At 39.2% G+C, this 24,733-nt stretch overlaps 1 protein-coding gene across 2 annotated transcripts in view; it reads left to right on the top strand.

Moving 5' to 3' along the window:
* Positions 1 to 24,733, top strand: part of LOC128695088 (uncharacterized) — a 146,982-nt gene that overhangs the window by 10,930 nt on the left and 111,319 nt on the right. For both annotated transcript variants that reach the window (XM_070091445.1, XM_053785485.2), the window contains exons 2-4: positions 247 to 465; positions 3,432 to 3,666; positions 14,602 to 14,728. In XM_070091445.1, the coding sequence (XP_069947546.1) occupies positions 267 to 465; positions 3,432 to 3,666; positions 14,602 to 14,728 (561 nt within the window). In that variant the 5' untranslated portion in view covers positions 247 to 266. The remainder of the gene's footprint in view (positions 1 to 246; positions 466 to 3,431; positions 3,667 to 14,601; positions 14,729 to 24,733) is intronic.

Below are 24,733 nucleotides of genomic sequence, written 5' to 3'. Positions count from 1 at the left end.
TTCATGTATTGCAATTTACTAATCTTTATGAGTGTGATATATCTATTGTATTTAAAATTTGCAAACATATGTGAGAGCTGCATATTTCATACATACATTGTGGAAAGATCCTGGTTATGCAGAGCATTTCAGTCAGATTAAAACTTGAACTTAGAATTACTTTACTGCTTAAAATGCAAAGCATTTTGTTAAAACTTAATCTAGAAATAATAGTAATCCCTCTACGTACTTTTTTTTTTATCTCAGGTCAGTGTGAGCCACAAGCAATGGCACTGACTCTTCTTCCCAACAATGCCATGACATTCACAGAGAACCAGCATGGCACTGCTGTGCTGGAAAAGTTACGAAGTCAGCGTGAACTCGTCCGGTGCTGTGATGTTATCCTCCATGTGGCTGGCAAACAATTCCAAGCTCATCGCTGTGTACTGGCTGCTTGTTCCCCTTACTTTGATTCCATTTTTAAAGGTGAAGGGACTACTTTCTGAAGTATTATGTTTGTGCTTTGTTTGAAGGATCAGAGTTGGCGAAATTACGTAGTACAGTGGACCCCCGGATGTTGTAGTCGTCAGATTCCATAATATTCACAAATAGTAACATTTTTTCGTCAAAATATTGGCTCGGTGATCGTCATTGAGCTTGGTAATAGTCATTCGTCCCGAATGCGTCCACACAGCAACAGTGGCCCCCACACTCAGTGTGCCATTGTTTATCAGGCAGTTAGCATGATCCCACGTATTCATACGATACACTTCGTATTATTCCATTCTTTTTAGTGCTTGCAACTACTAAATAAGCCACCATGGGCCCCAAGGAAGTTCCTAGTGCCAGCCAGCCCTTTGCTAAAGGGCTGAGAGAGAGGAGAGAATATGATTTCTTCAGTTATTCTGCGATATGTACAATACTAAAGCAGGAGGAGTTGATAAAGGCTATAGCACTAGCCAGCGATAAAGTGTAGCAAGTAAATTAAGCGCTTAATTGATATATAGGGCTACTGGCTAACACCGCTGCCTCTTGCTGCCACCTTCACTACCACTATGTAAGGCTTATCTTTCAGTGGCTCTTATACACCCAACAACAAATAACACAACGCTCGTCGGTCAGGGAGAGAGACATATGACATATTTTACTCATTCTAGAGTATATATCATGTTTCTATGCTATTAATATTGTTTATTATGTCATATTAGGTGAATTGTGCTAGATAAATAAGCTGTAGAGTTGATATTAGTGTCATATTGCAGGACTATCTTGTCCTGTCTCCTAACACTTCCCTGCTGCCACCACAGTTCCTAACATACACCAGAAACAGACCTCTCTAGAACACTTTTTTGAGCAACAGGGGTCCAGTGACTCTCAAGCTGGTCCTAGTGGCATTAAAAAACAAAGAAGGGAAGTAACCCCAGAAAAGGACTTGGGACCTGAAGTCTTTATGGAAGGGGATTTCCCTTCCAAACAAGCGTAACTCCTCCATCCTCTTCCCTTCTCCTATCTTCCTTACATCAACAAGTCTTCAGCAAAGGTGTCATTTTATTCTGCATGTCTCATTGTTTTCTGTGTAAGTAAAGGTATATTTCATGTAAAAAAAATATTTTTTTTTTAATACTTTTGGGTGTTTGGAACAGATTAATTGGATTTACATTATTTCTTGTTGGGAAAATGAATTCGGAAATCATCAGATTTGGGTTTAGTCACTTTCTCAGGAACGGATTAATTACGATAACCGGGGGTCCACTGTATCATATAAAGATATAAGAATGAATAATATCTTACTGAGAACATTTATTACTAATAATTTTCTTCATTGGCTTCTCTGTTTAATATTACTATGTTAAGTTATATATTACTACTGTACTGTTCATGTATTCTTATGTACTGTACTGTATATAAACATTGTTAGATTTTTATTTAGATTAGAGTAAGTCATATTCTGATGTACAGGTGTTACAGTACATACTATATTATGTGTTTAGAATTGAAAAAATTGCATTCAGTATGTCAAATAAAAGAAGGAAAGAATGAAATTACAGGTGAATATAGGAAAGAGCAAGCTGATGAGAGAAACAAAAAAGTCTAGGCAGTAAAAGATTGAATATCAGATTGGAGGTAGGGAGTACAGTAGGACCCCTGTATTTGTGGGTCCACTAACTGTGGTTTCAGTTATTTGCTGTTTACTGTGGCCTGGAAATAACTTAATTTTGCTTACTAATGGCCTCAAAAGTAGTGATGGTGGAAGTTTCTTCAGAGCCTAAGAAAAGCCTTGAAAGGCTTCCCATTAGTGAAAAAGTGAAGTTTAATTGAAAAATTACACACTTATTATGTGTAATTTATCAGTTAAACTTTATAATAGATATGTATGTAAATGAAAAATGACTTGTATACACATATAGGGTTCACTACTATCCGAGGTTTAGGTATCCATGGCAGGTCTTTGGAACGTATCCCCACAGATACGGGGGTCCTGGTGTATTGAGGAAGTACAGTGCTTGTCATTTAAGTGCACCATCACCTGGCATACCTTCATGTCTAAAATAATACCCTGCCCTGGTAGGTTTGTTGATGAGACAAAAAAAAGTTATGCTCACCTTGATACTTGATGTGGGAACTCTCAGGATTCCTTAGGGTTACTGGCTGCATCCTAGGTGCCTTCTGGACTTGTATGGTGGACAGTTTTATGTCCATGTTCCCCCTGTGTCATATGGTCTTGAGTGCCAAGTTCATAGTACATTTTTGGCTGTTGACAAATTAATATGAGCAGGAATGAGATGCTGACACAAGAGACAGTTGCACAGGTCAATGGATTACATAAGGCATGCCATCCAACAAAGGAAACAGTAGGATTCTGCAATGTATTGGAGCATCCAGTGAGGACCTGGTCATGTTGGTTCCTTCAAGACAGTGTTGATGACATGTCCATGACCTAGGAAAGGTTGGACGAAGGGGGGTAAAAGAGGTTCTGAGTCTTTGGGGCTTAGACATCCAGTAGGCTAGTGTGAGCATCTTAGAAGTGAATCGAGGCAAGTGATTTTTATAGTTTGACACAGAGTGAGCATGGTAACATTTATGAAAGGGTTCAGGGAAACTGATTAGCTGGACTTGGGTCCTGAAGGTGGGACGTACAGTACCTGCACTCTGAAGGAGGGGTGGGAATGTTGCAGTTCAGAGGGTCATCTGAGCTATAATGTCTGCATACTTCTGGCAAGACATGGACTGAAAAATGGTAAAAATGCTTCCTCTTTTTTGGATGACCCTGTCTCAATTGGAGACATAAAGTATGTTAATAAATTCAAATACAATAGCCATAGATATGCAGAAGGTGACATTTTATTATGACTTAATAGGTATTATTTGGTTGCATTGCATGATTATAGTACATATTTGTAAAATTATTTTATTGATGTTTTCATGAAGTATATTGTATGTCCCATTTACAGCCAGTAAGACTGTCAAGGAGCAGTTGACCATCAACTCGCAAGATCCTGAAGTATTCCGTTGCCTCCTAGCTTATATGTACACAGGGACAGTTGTTGTAGACAAAACCAATGTGGCAGAACTTTTGCGGCTGGCCAACAAGCTTCTCATTGCTAAGTTAAAAGAGCATTGTGCAGAATATCTTGAAAGATACCTGGATGCAGCAAATTGTCTGACTGTACGTGACATGGCTACAAAGTAAGAACAAGGCTCAAAGTTTTAAATATGATTGCTGTCATTCTTCATTTTCCTAAAGTCTGGTTTATAGGTGAAAATTTGTAGTGGGGGAGGGGGTAGATATTGGTCTGTGAAAGTGTTTGTCGTGAAAAAGAAAATCTTCAGATACTGCACCCTTAGGCATGTGTATTAAAAATTAACAAAATAATGATTGGTAAATATATCAAATTTCAAGTCTTTCAAAATATTTAGGTTCATTTTTGTAAATGTCAAAATGGATGTTTAACCCTTAAACAGTTCAAGCAGATCGACGTTCAAATTCGTAGTGCTCCAACAGTAGATCTACTTTTTTTTTACATATTTTCAAATTTAACAAAAAAAAATGTAGATAAAAGTTTTTTTTACACGTTTTCAAATGTAAAACAAAAAAGATCTACATTTTTTTACATACTTTCAGATGTTGAAAAAACGTATATATACGTTTGGACCATTTAAGGGTTAAAGCTTTTCTGATATATCCTTATGTCAGCAACTTTGTCAAGGTAAGGGGATTTGTGCTGCATTGATGTAGTATTTAATGTCATCGGGTATCCCTGGGTAGGTATAGTTGCTGAGACCTTTTCTCCAACTTTGCTTCTGAATGATCCACATTTAATAGCTGCCACAAACTATGTTCATTATGTACTGCATTTCCATACAGGTCATTGGCTTTACCTAGAACATAAGAATGTAACTGAGGAGGATGGCTGCAGCCATCATATACACGTATTGACAAATCTAATTGCAAAGTGAATAAGTTTCTTGGCTCACTTACCACTCACAAATATATAGCTGTGCTTTACATCTCAACAAAATATATTTCTTCATGTAGATAACCTGAGGTCTCCTCGTCTTGCAAGTACAGTGGAACCTCTACTTGCGAGTTTAATCCGTTCCATGAACTTGCTCGCAACTGGATTTGCTCTTTTGCAGAGTCGATTTTCCTCATTTAAATTAACTGAAATGCAATTAATCCGTTCCAGTGGAATTCTGTACTTCAGTAATTTTGTTAATATCAACTCTACGGCTTATTTATCAATCTCACTTCATCTAATATGACATAATAAACAATATAAATAACATAGAAACCTGATATATACTCTAAAATGAATAAAATATGTCATTCATGTAGTGGTATGGGCAGTGTCGGCAGTGGACGAGAGTTTGTCTGGAGACCAGGCAAAATACTTCATGAATAATTTCGCTAATATCATCTATACAGCTTATTTATCTATCACAGTTCATCTAATATGGCATAACAAACAATATAAATAACATAGAAACATGATATATACTCTAGAATGAATAAAATATGTCATTCATGTGGTGGTATGGGTGGTGTCGACGGTTGACGAGAGTTTGTATGGAGACTGGGCAAAATATTTCATGAATAATTTCGCTAATATTATCTATACGGCTTATTTATATATCACAGTTCATCTAATATGACATAACAAACAATATAAATAACATAGAAACATGATATATACTCTAGAATGAATAAAATACAGTGGACCCTCGACCAATGATGGCATCGATTAACGATAAATCCGACCAGCGATACATTTTAACGCAAAAATTTTGCCTCGACTAGCGCTAAAAAACTCGACCAACACTATTCGTTCCGTCTGAGACGCGTCCACTTCTGGCCAGTGTTTACAAGCCAGCCAGCCACCGCGGTTGCTTCCAAGCATACAGTCGGAACATTTCATATTATCACAGCCTTTTTAGTGATTGCACCTGCAAAATAAGTCACCATGGGCCCCAAGAAAGCTTCTAGTGCCAACCCTACAGCAAGAAGGGTGAGAATTACTATGGATATGAAGAAAGAGATCATTGCTAAGTATGAAAGTGGAGTGCGTGTCTCCGAGCTGGCCAGGTTGTACACAAAACCCCAATCAACCATCGCTACTATTCTGGCCAAGAAAATGGCAATCAAGGAAGCTGTTCTTGCCAAAGGTGCAGCTATGTTTTCGAAACTGAGATCGCAAGTGATAGAAGATGTTGAGAGACTGTTATTGGTGTGGATAAACGAAAAACAGATAGCAGGAGATAGCATCTCTCAAGCGATCATAAAGGCTAGGAAGTTGCATGAGGATTTAATTAGAAAAATGCCAGCAACTAGTGGTGATGTGAGTGAATTTAAGGCCAGTAAAGGTTGGTTTGAGAGATTTAAGAATCGTAGTGGCATACATGGTGTGATAACGCATGGTGAGGCTGCCAGTTTGGACCAAAAAGCAGCTGAAAAATATGTGCAGGAATTCAAGGAGTACATAGACAGTGAAAAAATGAAACCTGAACAAGTGTTTAATTGTGACACTGACAATGTTGTGAAACACTTTAGGAATGTCATAAAGGAACGGGAGGTACAGGCCTCTATGGAGAGATATGTTGTGCGACAGAGGTCCAGTGACTCTCAAGCTGGTCCTAGTGGCATTAAAAGAAGAAGGGAAGTAACCCCAGAAAAGGACTTGCCACCTCAAGTCCTAATGGAAGGGGATTCCCCTTCTAAACACTAACACCATCAACACTCTCCCCTCCTCCCATCCCATCAATCATCACCAGATCTTCAATAAAGGTAAGTGTCATGTAACTGTGCATGTCTTCTTCAGTTTGTGTGTATTAAAATTAATATTTCATGTGGTAAAATTTTTTTTTCAATACTTTTGGGTGTCTTGCACTGATTAATTTGATTTCCATTATTTCTTATGGGGAAAATTAACTCGACTAACGATAATTTCGATAAACGATGAGCTCTCAGGAACGGATTAATATCGCTGGTCAAGGGTCCACTGTATGTCATTATGTAACAGGTGGAGGCGGCCATAACCGCTCCCTCTTTGTTGTGGTAAACACTGCCATCTAGTGACAGCCTTTTGAAGCCATCTATTATTATAATTATTATATGTAGTACATTATTATTATATATGTATTATTATTATACATATTATATTATTATTATTATGATTATTGTATTATATTATTATACTATTATTATTATTATTATTATTATAATTATTATTATTATTATTATTATTATTATTATTATTATTATTATGATTATTATTATTATTATTGTTATTATTATATAAATTGTAATTTTTATTCACACAAAAATTATAAGATTTACTGTTATTCCTTATTGCAATAATTGTATAAATAATGTCAACCCATTCACGACTCTGAAACAGCCAAGCAATGGACCATTTCTCCTAGGTTGAGCTCTATTTCAAGGTACTTTTTGTTATGAAAGCAATTAAAATCATATCTATTTCTGTAATATATCTCCATTCTATCAAACGAGACCAAAAAACGAGAATACAACCATAAAAATCATTCGAAATTACCGCAAATTGGTGGCTAATTGCTGAGAAGTGAACTCCATTATTTATGCTTAGATTTCTTTCATTTTTGGTGTACGTTAAGAAGCATCTTTCCATCATACATTGCCCAAGTTTCAATAAGATAGTCCAACAAACAAATGAGATACAATTCCCGAGATCAAGAGCAAGAGCCCCTCACCAGGATCAAGGAACCTGCCTTGAGGTCTGCTCGCTTGTGGAAATTTTGCTCGCGTATGAAAGCAAAAAATCGACCCATCGACTGCTCGTATTTGGAAAAACTCGCACGTGGACACACTCGCAAGTAGAGGTTCCACTGTAGTAGATAACTTCAGGTCTCCTCATCTTGCAAGTAATAGATGACTTCAGGTCTCCTCATCTTGCATGTAGTAGATAACTTAGGTCTCTTGTCAAGTGAGATGATACATCCAAGTTGGCCAATTATTAGGTGTTGCTTTCTTGTCACTTAACAATTTTGCTAAAAATTGACTTAAGTTTTTAGTGCTTTGGGTTGTGTTAATTATAAATTTTCATTGTTATTGGGGTGATGCAATGTGCTTTTAAAAGAAATTTCTAGTCTGCCTTCATGGGCCCATGTGCAGTTTAGCATGAAGCTACCACAATTTCTAAATAACCAATCTCCAGTGTTATGATACAGTGTTCACTGTATATCTGATAGTAGTCTTGGCAAAATATAGATCAATATTGCATATCCAGTATGTAACTGTTCGTAGATACACTACACAATGGATGTTATCACTCCACAAAATTTCACAAGTTTTTTTTTTTAACAAGTCAGCCATCTCCCACCTAGGCAGGGTGACCCAAAAAGAAAGAAAATCCCCAAAATGAAAATACTTTCATCATCATTCAACACTTTCACCTCACTCATACATAATCACTGTTTTTGCAGAGGTGCCCAGATACAACAGTTTAGAGGCATATATAAAGATACAGTATAAAAAGTGATCTGAAATAATATAATAAACTCCATATAGAATATAATATCAGGGCCCCAATTATATATATACTGTCCTATTACACGTCTCTCCAAACTGCCAATAGCCCAAACTCCTCCTTTAACCCGTAAACGGTCCAAGCAGATCTACGTTCACATGCGTAGTGCTCCAGAAGTAGATTACGTTTTTTTTACATATTTTCAAATTTAACAAAAAAAAAAAAAAGTAGATCAAAGTTTTTTTACACATTTTACTATCAAATGTTGAAAAAACCTATATATACGTTTGGACCATTTACGGGTTAAAGTGCAGACATTGTACTTCCCACTTCCAGAACTTAAGTATGGCTATATAAAAATAAGTTATTGTTTATAAATGGAAATAGCTTGCCTTAACATTATTCAGAAATAACTGAGAAGAATAAATTTAAATGCAGTAAGACCCCCACTTACAACCCTAATGTGTTCCTGATAAACATTCGTTACTCAAGTATTTGGAGCTTGGAGACTATTTTTCTAGATACCCATGACATACTTAGAGATCCATTCTCCAAATGTAATACTCCATATCATACATATTTTTAACTGAAGTTTATATGGCTGTACAGTACTCAGATGAATCTCTCACTTCTTATTCCTCCTTCTTTCTCCCCTTCACTTTCAGTCGTGCTCTTCTGCTTTCTTAACCTCCCTCCCTCTCTTACATTCCCTCCCTCCCATTCTCTCATTTCATCTGACAGTGCTATACAAGCAGCAACAGTAAGATTGATGTCTCTCCCCCTCTCCCTCCCTCTCTCTTTCTCTTCCTATTTATTTTTATTTAGTATAATAATAATAATAATAATAACAGGGTTAGGGTAAGAGTTACTAACTTTATTTACAAGCTAAGAGTTGTTACCTATCTCATCTCATATGAAAGCTTTTTATTGTTATGAAGCATACAAATAGGGAACAGAGTGAAGTTGGAGCCGTCTGTGAGCCAGCGATTTCATTTGGTCAACAGACTTTATTCCGTCGATGTTGTTATGCTGTGCGAACATGTTCTAGGCTTGAGTCATTCTGGGAATGAATGATCTCAGATGAAGTGATGTTCTTGAGAAAGGTACAACCAGAGTGTAGATGCTCTTTGTTGCCCATCTTGTGTAGAAGCTGCTTTCTCACTGTCTGCAAAGTGGAGTCAATTATGGTACCTCTCTCCCCCTTCTCTCTCGTTCTCGCTCTCTTTTGCTCTCTCTCACTCTCTTGCTCTCTTGCTTTCTCTCGCTCTCACTCTTGCTCTCTCTTGCTCTCGCTCTCACTCTCTCGCTCTCTCACTCTCTCGCTCTCTCACTCTCTCGCTCTCTCACTCTCTCGCTCTCTCACTCTCTCGCTCTCTCACTCTCTCGCTCTCTCACTCTCTCACTCTCTTGCTCTCTCACTCTCTCACTCTCTCACTCTCTCACTCTCACTCTCTCACTCCCTCACTCTCTCACTCCCTCACTCTCTTGCTCTCACTCTCGCTCACTCTCTCACTCTCTCTTGCTGTCTCTCGCTCTCCCTCTCTCGCTCTCGCTCTCTCACTTTCTTGCTCTCGCTCTCTCTCTCTCGCTCTCTCTCGCTCTCTCTCTCTCGCTCTCTCTCGCTCTCTCTCGCTCTCTCTCGCTCTCTCTCTTGCTCTCTCGCTCTCTCGCTCTCTTGCGCTCTCTCGCTGTCTCGCTCTCTTGCGCTCTCTCTCTCGCTCTCTTGCGCTCTCTCTCGCTCTCTTGCGCTCTCTCTCTCGCTCTCTTGCGCTCTCTCTCTCGCTCTCTTGCGCTCTCTCTCTCGCTCTCTTGCGCTCTCTCTCTCGCTCTCTTGCGCTCTCTCTCTTGCTCTCTTGCGCTCTCTCTCTCGCTCTTGCGCTCTCTCTCTCGCTCTCTTGCGCTCTCTCTCTCTCGCTCTCTGGCGCTCTCTCTCTCGCTCTCTTGCGCTCTCTCTCTCGCTCTCTTGCGCTCTCTCTCTCGCTCTCTTGCGCTCTCTCTCTCGCTCTCTTGCGCTCTCTCTCTCGCTCTCTTGCGCTCTCTCTCTCGCTCTCTTGCGCTCTCTCTCTCGCTCTCTTGCGCTCTCTTGCGCTCTCTCTCTCGCTCTCTTGCGCTCTCTCTCGCTCTCTTGCGCTCTCTCTCTCTCGCTCTCTTGCGCTCTCTCTCTCTCTCTCTTGCGCTCTCTCTCTCGCTCTCTTGCGCTCTCTCTCTCGCTCTCTTGCGCTCTCTCTCTCGCTCTCTTGCGCTCTCTCTCTCTCGCTCTCTTGCGCTCTCTCTCTCGCTCTCTTGCGCTCTCTCTCTCACTCTCTTGTGCTCTCTCTCTCGCTCTCTTACTCTCTCACTCTCTCACTCTCTCACTCTCTCACTCTCTCACTCTCTTACTCTCTCACTCTCTTACTCTCTCACTCTCTCTCTCTCTCTCTCTCTCTCTCTCTCTCTCTCTCTCTCGTGAAAAACTAGAGAACAACATTTATCTTAAACATGAAATTGTATACTGTACACCTTTCTTAATTTGTATAATCAAAGAATGAACAGTTCAGTATATGCTAAGTTTATTTTGTTGAATCACAACACAGTGTGGGCAACCCACACTATCTTTAGTGTAACCTGATTTAAGAAAAAAATAACTCTTTGCCTGTGAGAAACTTGCAAGACAAGGAGGAGGTGTACTCTCTTATATTTCTGTGAGATAAAAGTTAATACTTGCATTAGCTAAGCAGTGCTGGATGCTACCCACCACCTGACACTTGCTTCAGGCTGGTTAATGCTGTATGCTAACCTATATTTGGTGAGTGTTACAGTAATATTTTTCCATTGTAGTGTTGATTTAAATGTAGTAACATGCCTTTTAGGGAAGAATATTTTTTTTCATCTTGAACTAACCGTAATATTTTATATACTGTACCATAATAAGGTTTGATAGTACAGTGGTCATTAATAAATTAACAGAGTGACAATGGGTTTTCTTGGAATCAGTGCCCATTGTAAAATGGGAATTGTCTGTATTTGAGTGAAACTTTATTTTATCTATTTTAAAGGATTGGCCTAAACCCACCAATTTTTTTTTTTTTTTTTCAACAAGTCTGCCGTCTCCCACCGAGGCAGGGTGACCCAAAAAAAGAAAGAAAATCCCCAAAAAGAAAATACTTTCATCATCATTCAACACTTTCACCACACTCACACATTATCACTGTTTTTGCAGGTGCTCAGAATACAACAGTTTAGAAGCATACACATATAAAGATACACAACATATCCCTCCAAACTGCCAATATCCCAAACCCCTCCTTTAAAGTGCAGGCATTGTACTTCCCATTTCCAGGACTCAAGTCCGACTATATGAAAATAACCGGTTTCCCTGAATCCCTTCACTAAATATTACCCTGCTCACACTCCAACAGATCGTCAGGTCCCAAGTACCATTCGTCTCCATTCACTCCTATCTAACACGCTCATGCACGCTTGCTGGAAGTCCAAGCCCCTTGCCCACAAAACCTCCTTTACCCCCTCTCTCCAACCCTTTCGAGGACGACCCCTACCCCGCCTTCCTTCCCCTATAGATTTATATGCTTTCCATGTCATTCTACTTTGATCCATTCTCTCTAAATGACCAAACCACCTCAACAACCCCTCTTCTGCTCTCTGACTAATACTTTTATTAACTCCACACCTTTTCCTAATTTCCACACTCCGAATTTTCTGCATAATATTTACACCACACATTGCCCTTAAACAGGACATCTCCACTGCCTCCAACCGTCTCCTCGCTGCTGCATTTACCACCCAAGCTTCACACCCATATAAGAGTGTTGGTACTACTATACTTTCATACATTCCCTTCTTTGCCTCCATAGATAACGTTTTTTGACTCCACATATACCTCAACGCACCACTCACCTTTTTTCCCTCATCAATTCTATGATTAACCTCATCCTTCATAAATCCATCTGCCGACACATCAACTCCCAAGTATCTGAAAACATTCACTTCTTCCATACTCCTCCTCCCCAATTTGATATCCAATTTTTCTTTATCTAAATCATTTGATACCCTCATCACCTTACTCTTTTCTATGTTCACTTTCAACTTTCTACCTTTACACACATTCCCAAACTCATCCACTAACCTTTGCAATTTTTCTTTAGAATCTCCCATAAGCACAGTATCATCAGCAAAAAGTAACTGTGTCAATTCCCATTTTGAATTTGATTCCCCAAAATTTAATCCCACCCCTCTCCTGAACACCCTAGCATTTACTTCCTTTACAACCCCATCTATAAATATATTAAACGACCATGGTGACATTACACATCCCTGTCTAAGACCTACTTTTACCGGGAAGTAGTCTCCCTCTCTTCTACACACCCTAACCTGAGCCTCACTATCCTCATAAAAACTCTTTACAGCATTTAATAACTTACCACCTATTCCATATACTTGCAACATCTGCCACATTGCTCCTCTATCCACTCTATCATATGCCTTTTCTAAATCCATAAATGCAATAAAAACTTCCCTACCTTTATCTAAATACTGTTCACATATATGCTTCAATGTAAACACTTGATCTACACATCCCCTACCCACTCTGAAACCTCCTTGCTCATCTGCAATCCTACATTCTGTCTTACCTCTAATTCTTTCAATTATAACCCTACCATACACTTTTCCTGGTATACTCAGTAAACTTATTCCTCTATAATTTTTACAGTCTCTTTTGTCCCCTTTCCCTTTATATAAAGGGACTATACATGCTCTCTGCCAATCCCTAGGTACCTTCCCCTCTTTCATACATTTATTAAACAAAAGTACCAACCACTCCAACACTATATCCCCCCCTGCTTTTAACATTTCTGTCATGATCCCATCAGTTCCAGCTGCTTTACCCCCTTTCATTCTACGTAATGCCTCACGTACCTCCCCCACACTTACATTCTGCTCTTCTTCACTCCTAAAAGATGGTATACCTCCCTGACCAGTGCATGAAATTACTGCCTCTCTTTCTTCCTTAACATTTAAAAGTTCCTCAAAATATTCTCGCCATCTACCTAATACCTCCATCTCCCCATCTACTAACTTCCCTACTGTTTTTAACTGACAAATCCATACTTTCCCTAGGCTTTCTTAACTTGTTTAACTCACTCCAAAATTTTTTCTTATTTTCATTAAAATTTCTTGACACTGCCTCTCCCACTCTATCATCTGCTCTCCTTTTGTACTCTCTCACCACTCTCTTTACCTTTCTTTTACTCTCCATATACTCTGCTCTTCTTATAACACTTCTGCTTTGTAAAAACCTCTCATAAGCTACCTTTTTCTCTTTTATCACACCCTTTACTTCATCATTCTACCAATCACTCCTCTTTCCTCCTGCCCCCACCCTCCTATAACCACAAACTTCTGCCCCACATTCTAATACTGCATTTTTAAAACTATTCCAACCCTCTTCAACCCCCCCACTACTCATCTTTGCACTAACCCACCTTTCTACCAATAGTCACTTATATCTCACCCGAACTTCCTCCTCCCTTAGTTTATACACTTTCACCTCCCTCTTACTTGTTGTTGCCACCTTCCTCTTTTCCCATCTACCTCTTACTCTAACTGTAGCTACAACTAAATAATGATCCGATATATCAGTTGCCCCTCTATAAACATGTACATCCTGGAGCCTACCCATCAACCTTTTATCCACCAATCTAATAAACTACTTTCATTACGTGCTACATCATACCTTGTGTATTTATTTATCCTCTTTTTCATGAAATATGTATTACTTATTACCAAATCTCTTTCTACACATAACTCAATTAAAGGCTCCCCATTTACATTTACCCCTGGCACCCCAAATTTACCTACTACTCCCTCCTTAACATTTTTACCCACTTTAGCATTGAAATCCCCAACCACCATTACTCTCACACTTGATTCAAAACTCCCCATGCATTCACTCAACATTTCCCAAAATCTCTCTCACTCCTCTACACTTCTCTCTTCTCCAGGTGCATACTCGCTTATTATAACCCACTTTTCACATCCAATCTTTATTTTACTCCACATAATCCTTGAATTAATACATTTATAGTCCCTCTTTTCCTTCCATAGCTTATCCTTCAACATTATTGCTACTCCTTCTTTAGCTCTAACTCTATTTGAAACCCCTGACCTAATCCCATTTATTCCACAGTTTTGTAGGATGGCAAACACTGGAGAAAAAAAAAAAAAAGACAATTTTATGCCCATGACATGATAAAATAAATAGCCTTTTACCATAACATAAGTAATGCATATTATATCACCTGGCTGTAGATTCCAACGTATGACATACTGTACCTGATAACGTGAAGTACATGTTTACAAGTTTTATCTACTTAATTTTTCACTATAGATTTGATTTTAGGTACACTTTCTCCATTAAATTTGAATGAAAATTGAAAGCTAATCTTATCATTCTTTCTGGATGTTAGTTTTCATAATGCTTAAATTTTCAATGTTTTTTCTTAGTGCCTGAGATTTAGATATTTTTCCTTTGGAAGTTTGCATCCATTAACAGCAGCGTTGTTTTAGTGTTCATTAGAAAATTCCATAAAAATTGTCTCCATTTCAGTTATACATTTTTCAGATTTAACTTGGAGGCATTAGGAAAAACTACCGGAACTTTCATCCAGGCTCATCTATCAGAAATAATTGAGGGTGAAGAAGTGCTGGAGCTCTCACATACCAGATTAGAAGACTTTCTGAGGGCACCTGTGAGTATAGTTATAAGCACATTGACTACAATAAAATGTATAAGGCCAGGAGAAAACATTGTAACCTTCTTTAGAATTTAAGTAAAAGGCTTTAACCCCTTAACTGTCCAATTGTAGATCTGCGTTCACTCTCCCAGTGCTCCGAATATATTGAAAAAAAATCTTTTTTTTTTTTTTTTTTTTAATGAAGAGAACATTTTTTTACATAAAGTAATGTAAAAAAAATTCTAGAGTTAATACTTATGGAAATATAAGGCCGCAAAGTCGGCGCTTGTTGCTCACATGACAGCAACATGAAGCACTGCTGCTAGCAGAAGTGTTGCCGATGTACCTTTTTTTCCTCAATTTTTGTTAATTCGTATAATTTTTATGTTCTGATAATTATGATTTGTAGTAGTTCTTGTGATTTCATAGTTAATCTTTTTTTCTGATACTAATATTAGTTACTGAAACAGTACTCAAATAATCACAAACACAGGGACAGGTGAACATTTTTACCTACCTTAGTCACATACTATTGTCTAGAAATATATAAATAGTATTTATAGGTTCCAGCAATGTTTTGGATATGTGGGAGTATTTAATAATAATAATAAGCAGGCATGCATAAGCGTGTTTGATAGGAGTGAATGGAGACAAATGGTTTTTAATACTTGACGTGCTGTTGGAGTGTGAGCAAAGTAACATTTATGAAGGGGTTCAGGGAAACCGGCAGGCCGGACTTGAGTCCTGGAGATGGGAAGTACAGTGCCTGCACTCTGAAGGAGGGGTGTTAATGTTGCAGTTTAAAAACTGTAGTGTAAAGCACCCTTCTGGCAAGACAGTGATGGAGTGAATGATGGTGAAAGTTTTTCTTTTTCGGGCCACCCTGCCTTGGTGGGAATCGGCCAGTGTGATAATAATAAAAAAATAATAAGCAAGGGACTAATAACCCCTTCTCCTGTATAAATTATTAAATTTAAAAAGAGAAACTTTTGTTTTTCTTTTTGGGCCACCCTGCCTTGGTGGGATATGGCCAGTTTGTTGAAAGAAGAAGAATAATACTAATAAGTTCCCTTGAAGCATGATGTAAGATGTGTGTCACTCCACTGCTGACAGTGCAGCTAACGGTGACATTTGATGAGCGTACACTGCCTTCGCTTTATTTGTATTCACTGTTACAAATAAACATTGTCTATCTGTCTGTCTAGCTCTCTGTCTATCTGTCTGTGTGTCTGTCTTTCTGTGTGTCTATGTGTTTGTCTTTCTGTCTGCCAGTATGTGTCTGTCTTTCTGTCTGCTTGTCTCTCTTGTCTCAGAGAGTTGCTCATGACCCAACTGGTATTACACACGATCATGTCTGCTTCCTGAACAAGTGAAAATGCGTATTACTTGACAGTTACCAGTCATGTTTATTATGCATTATATCTGCAAGCACAGTATAGCACTTTGTCTGGATTTTTGGGGTTATCCTAGGTAATTTACACTATGTATAATTGTATTTACATATGTGTTTCTGTGAGATAGAGACAGATACAGAGAAAGAGATAGGGATAGATACAGACAGACAGACAGATGGGGATAGAGACAGCCAGCCAGCCAGCCTCCAGCCAGCCAGCCGCCGGCCAGCCAGCCAGCCAGCCAGCCTCCCGCAGCCGCCGGCCAGCCAGCTGCCGGTCAGCCAGCCGCCGGTCAGCCAGCCAGCTGGCCAGCCAGCCTGCCAAACACATTACACATTCCAGAATTGTTTCCTTTTACTTAGGGCATGGATTATAGGACATTCTGGCAGGATGACACTACCAGTGGTACCAAAATTGAAAGGGTGTTGGTGTTGCACAAATGTTGCACATGGGTTATTATCGAGGTTTTTGATACATATTTCCGTGACCACTTGTGGCCACATCCACCTCAGAGCAACTAAACTCGGGGTCAGCATCACTTTCCTCTTAAAAGGGGAGTGTTAATATGACATGACATCAGTGAATCCTTGGTGTTTGCTGCGCTGTTTGCTCTAGCTGGTGCTCAGTTGAACTGGTGCTCCCACAAGGTACTGAGTGGTCCCAGATTCTTTTAATGCTGTGCACACCGAAGGTTAAGACCCATTCTATGCTGACCAGGCATCTCAGGCCAATTGTGCCAAATTTGGAAGCAGGAAAAATAAAACATAGATCTACGTTTGGACAGTTAGGGGTTAACCCTTTGACTGTTTTGGTCGTATATATATATATACGTCTTACGAGCCAGTGTGTTTGATGTATATACTGTGGACCCTCGACCAATGATATTAATCCATTCCAGAGAGCTTATCTTTAGGCGAATTTTTCATTAATCGAATTAATTTTCCCCATAAGAAATAATGGAAATCCAATTAATCCGTTCCAGACAGCCAAAAGTATTAAAAAAAAATTTTTTTTATGAAATATATACATTTCCCTACAAAGAAAACAATGAGATATGCACAATAACTACATAATAAATGTTAAATAACACTTACCTTTATTGAAGAGCATTGATGAGTGATGAGACACTGTTTTTCTTGAACACTGGGATTTTCAGAGTGATACATGAGTAAAGGCTTCACTTTGCAATCCCCACTAGCATTACAACAAAACATGAGAGTTAGGTTTGTGTCCTGGGAGTGCCTCTTCCTCTTGAGTAATGTAGGTCCTGTTTGGCATTTTCTTCCAGAACAGGCCTGTTTTGTCACAATTGAACACTTGACACTTGTTGGGGTTGGAATTTTTCAGCTTCACCATGCCTTATCACACTGTGTATGCCACTATGATTCTTAAATCTCTCAAACCAACCTTTGCTGGCCTTAAATTCACCAATATGAGCTCTAGTTCCAGGCATTTTTTTCCTGTTCACCTGGGTGTTAGTTGACTGGTATGAGTCGGATCCTGGGGGACAAGATTAACCGCTTCAGGGTCCAAGGCCAAAATCTGAAGTGGTGCTCCAGTGTCCAAGAAATTTTGAAAAAAAAAAAAAAAAAAATTTCTTGCAGAATTAAAGAGCATATTTTTGTGAAGGTAATAAGACAAAAACAATATTTCTGATCAGTACTTACCGAGATACAGTGCCAAGAAGTTTGTCCAAAATGATGTGGTGGCGGCAACATCGACGAATTCCACATACGCGCATTACTTTATTTAGCAGTTTTTGTAGTTTTTTCTTTTCTTTTCCAATTTTTTTTCTTTTCCTACTAACATTTGGGGCCTGAGAGACCAATACTGTATATAATGTATATATATAAACTCACTGTATTGAACACAATAACCGCACTAAAGTTATTATCATATTATTGTTTACCACTGTTGTTTATTACAATAAACATGCACAAATCTTGTATAATACTAATGTTCTATCATATATTTACATATTTACAATCACTGGACATGGTTTTAGAACTGCTGGAGCTTGTGGAACTCCTTGAAACAAGGCACCATACACAGAGGCACCTTACATGCCTCACACATAAACCGAGTGTCTTTGCGTCTTTGTTGCCGTCGTTTTGTTTGTGCACAGACGATGCATCTCTTCTGAGCAAATTTCTTCAATCTGAAGGAAGCTGTATTATGAAATGATCACCTTCCCTCCTCAAATGCTTGGGTATATCCTGAGGAATTCAAGGACCTTGTTGTACAGCAGGTGTTCTTACCTGGTACTTCATTATGAGTTGTCTGACAACAGACAAACAAAATTCACAATACGGTGGTCTGTTGCCAGTCTTTATTTGGTACATATTATATGCACTGAGCATTGAAATGTCCATGAGATGGAAGGAGATTTTCATGTACCACTTGTAACTCTTACGAACACTATCAACAAAACCAATCTGCATGTCACATTTGTCAACCAAGCTCATGTTTTGTGTATAATCAATCACTGTCACTGGTTTTCGAATATGTTCATTAGTCACTCGATCAATTTTGCCACTGTCTTGCATTTCATTACGGTGAATGGTTGTCAACAATGTGACATCTTGTTTGTCATGCCACCGTAATGCCATGACGTCATTGGCAGTAAACACCTGCATGTCATCACCACGAGCACTTGCGTTGAGCCTGGGCATATGTTTACGATTAGAATGCACTGTGCCACACACATCTGTCTTGTTCACTAGCAAGAAATCACCGAGTAATGGGCTTGTGTACCAGTTATCGGTATATAATGTATGCCCCTTACCAAGATAAGGTGCCATCATGTTTCTCACTACGTCACCTGAGATACCCAATAACATCTTGGTATCTTTCAATGTTTTACTTCCCGTGTATACAACAATATCCAACACTAGGCCACTGTCACAGTCACAGAGTACAAACAGTTTTATACCAAAGCATTTCCTCTTGCTCGGTATATACTGCTTGAATGACAGCCTACCTTTGAACAAAATCAAAGACTCGTCAATTACAAGATTCTTGAATGGATAAAAGTATATGCTGAACTTTTGTTTGAGATACATAAAAAAATTTCTAATCTTGTATAACCTGTCACTTCTGTCAGGCCTGGTTTTGTCAGAGAAGTGCAACATACGTAACAGTAAGATAAACCTGTTCACTGGGATGATTTCACTGAAGACCGGGGTAGAAATTAACCGATCTGTGGACCAGTATGCTTTTATATTATGCTTATAGACATGAGGCATAAGCATTATTGTTGCTAAAAGCAAATACATTTCTGCAACAGTCGTCTCTTTCCACCAGTGTAGTCTTGACTGTGGTGATATGATCGTATTTGCCATGGTGTACTCAAAATACTTATTACTTTCCTTGACAATAGTTTCCATCAATGGCTGGTCAAAGAATAATTCAAAGAATTCCAGTTCATTGGCCGTGGTTCCAAGGGGACAAGTAGGTAGAATTCCACTTTGAGAGTCATCAAAGTGGTGGGGCTTGGGAACAAAATTGGGTTTTTGCTGCCAATCCCAGATACGGTTTGCTGGTGGATACTGAACATCATAGGCTGGTTGTGCGGGTGGTTGTGGTTGTGGTGGGCTGGTGGCTGACGCTCCGCTTTGTCCTTGAACTGCGGAGTCAGCAGCGTGGGTCCCAGCCTGGGCTGGCGAGTCATGCATGGCGGTGCCACTACCATCACCACTACCACCATCTACTGATGCCTGTGGTCTATCCATGCCAAGTGTAGCCACATCATCCTCACTATCACTATCTAAACCTGGTGTAGGGCCACGGGATGTACTCCGGGATGTACTCCGTCCCCTGGGCACTGCATAGGGTACACTACCCGAGTGCATGCGGCGGCATACATACTGACGCTTCACTGGTGAATATGTTTCCTCACTATCACTACTCGAATGATTGTCAAGAGCAATAAAATCACAATCCACGTCACTATCATCATCATTACTGAAGTCAGAGGCCTGGCCACGCGAAAATAATAGTTTTCTCTTGCGTTGAGGTACAACTGACCGTGACTGAGGAGTGCCCACACCAGAGGTAGAAGGTTGAGGATCTTCAGGGTTTTCTGCACTATTATCGATATCCTGGTCATTCCTTTCGGTCACTAACTGATCAAAGCCAAAGAATTCGTCTTCATTTCCACTTCCATCAGTGTCAGAACTATCAGATAGGAAGAGGAGAATCCCAATTTTCTGTGGAGTGAGAGCTGACTTGCGACGAGGCATGGTGAACAAGGGTAACTGAGCCGGCGTTCCCACAATGCTATGCGGGCGCCTAGATTTTTTGTTTATGGCGCACACCCACCACACAGACCCATTCTCTCACATGTAGGCCTATGAGCGCTTTCACGCTAAATTTGACGGCGCTAGAATTTTGGCGTAGATCTATGGTTTGGACACTCAACATGAAGCCGTAGATCTACGGGACGGACCCTGAAAGGGTTAAGGACCCCAATGGAAATAAGTTAGACAGTCCTCGATGATGCACTGACTTTCTTGGGTTATCGTGGGTGGCTAACCCTCTGGGGTAAATTGTTTCTTGGTAATTGTTTCTCGTTAAGCCACACCAAAAACTCTCTCTCCACATCTTTGAGTAGTACAGCTGATGGTGGTGGAGTAACAGCTGATGGTGGTGCAGAAGCAGCAACAGTTGCCTGTGGTGCAGCAGCAGCTGACCGTGGTACGATAGTATTTCTCAACCTTTTTTACCACAGGGTTGGCACCAGAAGCTTTCTTTGGGCCCATCGTGGCTTATTTAGCAGTTAAGCACTAAAAACAATGGAATAATACAAAATTTATCTAATATATGCGTGGAACCATCCATGCTGGCTTGTAAACAATGACGACAGGGCAGCTGAGGTGCTCAGGCTGGATGAATCGTGTTGGTCGAGTTTTTCATCATTGGTCGAGCCAAAATTTTTATGCTCAACGCTTCGTTGGTCGAATTTATCGTTAGACAATGCCTTCATTGGCCGAGGGTCCACTGTATACTCAAAAATTCTAGCAGCTTCAAATCAAGCCGGAGAAAGCTGGTAGGCCCACATGTTAGAGAATGGGTCTGTGTGGTCAGTGTGCGTAGTATAAAAAAAAATCCTACAGCACACATTGCATAATGAGAAAAAAAAAACTCCGACTGTGTTTTTGGATTAAAACGCTGAATTTGAGGTGTATTTTTGTATAGTATTATTTGTTGTATTCTTGTTTTCTTGGTCTCGTTTGTAGAATGGAGAACATATTATAGAAACAGAAGTGATTTTGATTGGTTTTACTAAGATAAGGATCTTGAAATGGAGCTCAAAGTGGCAGAAATGTTCAAGAGTAAACAAATGATGTCATAGTCCAATAAATGCCCAACTAGCCATTCTGATACGCAGTCACGAATGGGTTGACATTATTTATACAATTATTACAATATTGCAGTAGTCTGCATAACAGTAAATCTTCTATTTTTTGTGTGAATAAAAATTCAAAATAGAAAGCAAGAGAATTATAACAGGGGCCTGGAGATGTGACTGATGAACAGAGAAAATGTTATTTTAATGCCAGGAATGTCTGCATTGTTCATTCTGGACCCTCTTTTGAAATTGACATATTTTTTAATTTGCATGAAATTGGCCAAATTGCCAATTTTTGACCACTTTATTGGCTAGTTGAAATTGGTAAATAGGCAGTTTCTTGTACTCCGTCGATAGAACAAATGGAGTTCTAAAGAAATAGCTATGAGTTTGGTGGACTGGAACAATGGAATTGACTGAAAATAGGGCTCAAAGTGGGCGAAATTGCCAATGAGTAAATGTCGCCGAGGTTGCTAACTTCGCGAGAGCATAATTCCATAAGTTTTCCATCAAATTTCGTATTTTTGGTGTCATTACCATCGGGAAAAGATTCTCTATCATTTCATAAGAAAATTTTTTTTTTTTTTTTTTTTTAAAATATTTTGTGACACCAGGAGACACCTCAGGATTTGGGGTTGCGACAGTCAAAGGGTTAAAGAACAATCCATCGTACCTACTGCCTATTATAAGACTTACGTGAAGGTCCGTCAAACTGATCATCAGGTTTCCTCTGATATCTGTTCCCTGTGATGCCTATGTCTTGGTGAAATCATTCACAGTGGGGCTGTCTTTCACAGAAACTCTACAAGTTAGACCAAAACCAAGGGTTCAACATCCCAGAATTAGGTAGATGCTCATGTTTTTAAACTTGAAATGAAATCTTTGTTGGTCAGTGTAATGAATCATTATCTTGCAGTGAGTGTGTTATCCAGTGGTGTGTTGTTATCCAGTGGTCTGTTATCCAGTGGTGTGTTATCCAGTGGTGTGTTGTTATCCAGTGGTGTGTTATCCAGTGGTGTGTTGTTATCCAGTGGTGTGTTATCCAGTGGTGTGTTGTTATCCAGTGGTGTGTTGTTATCCAGTGGTGTTATCCAGTGGTGTGTTATTATCCAGGTTGGGAACCAAAGCAATCACAGTACTAGGGGGAGAGAACACAACTTTGCAGTACCCACAGTCATTGGCCAAGCTTCAAACACCTTTTATTGTACAGCAGTAAAGGAATGGAACAGACTACCTGCACATGTCAAAGCCAGTCATAGCATGAACCAGTTCAAGAAGAGTGGCAAAAGGTGTCTGATGAATGTAGCTACAGAAAGGGAGGGGAATGATTTTCTTTTTTTTAGAAAACATATGTGTAAATTTTACCTTATTCCTAGTAATGACCCTCGTATTGTAGATAGTCTTAATGACCCTCGTGTAGTAGATAGTCTTTTTAGTATGATAATAAGATGTTATCTTCATTATAGAATAATAAGAAAATATTATAACCTTTATATTATAATAATAAGGTAAAAGGACCCCAGTGGAAATAAGTCACTCTGACTTTTTTGGGTTATCCTAGGTTCTCTACACATATGCTGCTATGTATGATAATTCTATGTAACTGTATTTGTGTATACCTGAATAAACTTACATACAGTGGTGTGTTGCTATCCAGTGGTGTGCTATTATCCAGTGGTGTGTTGTTATCCAGTGGTGTGTTGTTATCCAGTGATGGTGTTATCCAGTGGTGTGTTATTATCCATTGGTGTGTTGTTGTCCAGTGGTTTGTTATCCAGTAGTGTGTTGTTATCTAGTGGTGTGTTGTTATCCAGTGGTGTGTTGTTATCCTGTGGTGTGTTGTTATCCAGTGGTGGTGTTATCCAGTGGTGTTGTTATCCATTGGTGTTGTTAACCATTGGTGGTATTATCCAGTGGTGTGTTATCCAGTGGTGTGTTGTTATCCAGTGGTGGTGTTGTTATCCAGTGGTGTGTTATCCAGTGCCATATTATCAGGTGGTGTGTTGTTATCCAGTGACTTAGTTGTTATTTAGTGATGTGTTGTGAAAACAATGCTAAGGTATTGAAAATGACACACAAACTTTTTTATAAAGCTGAAGGATATATATATTTTTCATTTTTAACACATGGGCCATTTCCCACCGAGGCAGGGTGACCCAAAAAAGAAAGAAAAACCCAAAATGAAAGAAAAAACACTTTCATCATCATTCAGCACTCACCATCACTTATACATAATCACTGTCTTTGCAGAGGAGCTCAGATACAACAACTTAGAAGTCCCTCCAAACTGTCAATATCTCAAACCCCTCCTTTAAAGTGCAGGCATTGTACACTTCCCATTTCCAGGACTCGAGTCCCGTTAACCGGTTTCCCTGAATCCCTTCACAAAATATTACCCTGCTCACACTCCAACAGCTCATCAGGTACCAAAAACCATTTGTCTCCATTCACTCCTATCTAACACGCTCACACACGCTTGCTGGAAGTTCAAGCCCTCGCCCACAAAACCTCCTCCAACTTTTTCAGGGATGACCCCTACCCCGCCTTCCTTCCCCTACAGATTTTATGCTTTCCAAGTCATTCTACTTTGTTCCACTCTCTCTAAATGATCAAACCACCTTAGCAGCCCCTCTTCAGCCCTCTGACTAATACTTTTAACAACTCCACACCTACTCATTTCCACACTACGAATTCTCTACATAATATATACACTACACATTGCCTTAGACAAGTCGACTCCTACTTCGTATCCCACATCACTGAAAATTAACCAGAACAAACCATACCTAATCACTACCAGTTACTCAAAAGCTACTCGCGTTGTGCTGATGAATGCTCAACCACTTACTAAGTACTTCAAAATAAGTATGTCTAAATTTCATTGTTTAAAATAGTTCTAAATTGTAATACATCATAATGTAAATTGTTTTTAAATTGTTCCATTGTAATACCAGATTTCATTGTTTTAAATAGTACTAAGCTGTAATACATCATATTGTAAATTGTTTTAACTTTTTCCATTGTAATACTGTAATCTTTATAAACTAAGTCAATGGTGTAATAATTCTCTACTAGACTTATCAAAGCCATGTTGCATTACCTAATAGAATATTCAGTTCTCTTGTACTTATTGTAACTCATCTAATGACCATATGAATTATTATTGCCTTCCTAGTCTTAAGTTAATCTTAAAGTTTTCCCAAAATGCTCTGCATACAAAGGGTCTTTTGGAATGCACACTCAACTATTATATTCCTCTGTACAACCATGTATCAT

This window comes from Cherax quadricarinatus, chromosome 35, assembly GCF_038502225.1.
Source record: "Cherax quadricarinatus isolate ZL_2023a chromosome 35, ASM3850222v1, whole genome shotgun sequence".
In the NCBI taxonomy this organism is placed as follows: domain Eukaryota; kingdom Metazoa; phylum Arthropoda; class Malacostraca; order Decapoda; family Parastacidae; genus Cherax; species Cherax quadricarinatus.
Note: the sequence above shows the minus strand (reverse complement) of the source record. Positions and strands in the feature narration are given on the sequence as shown.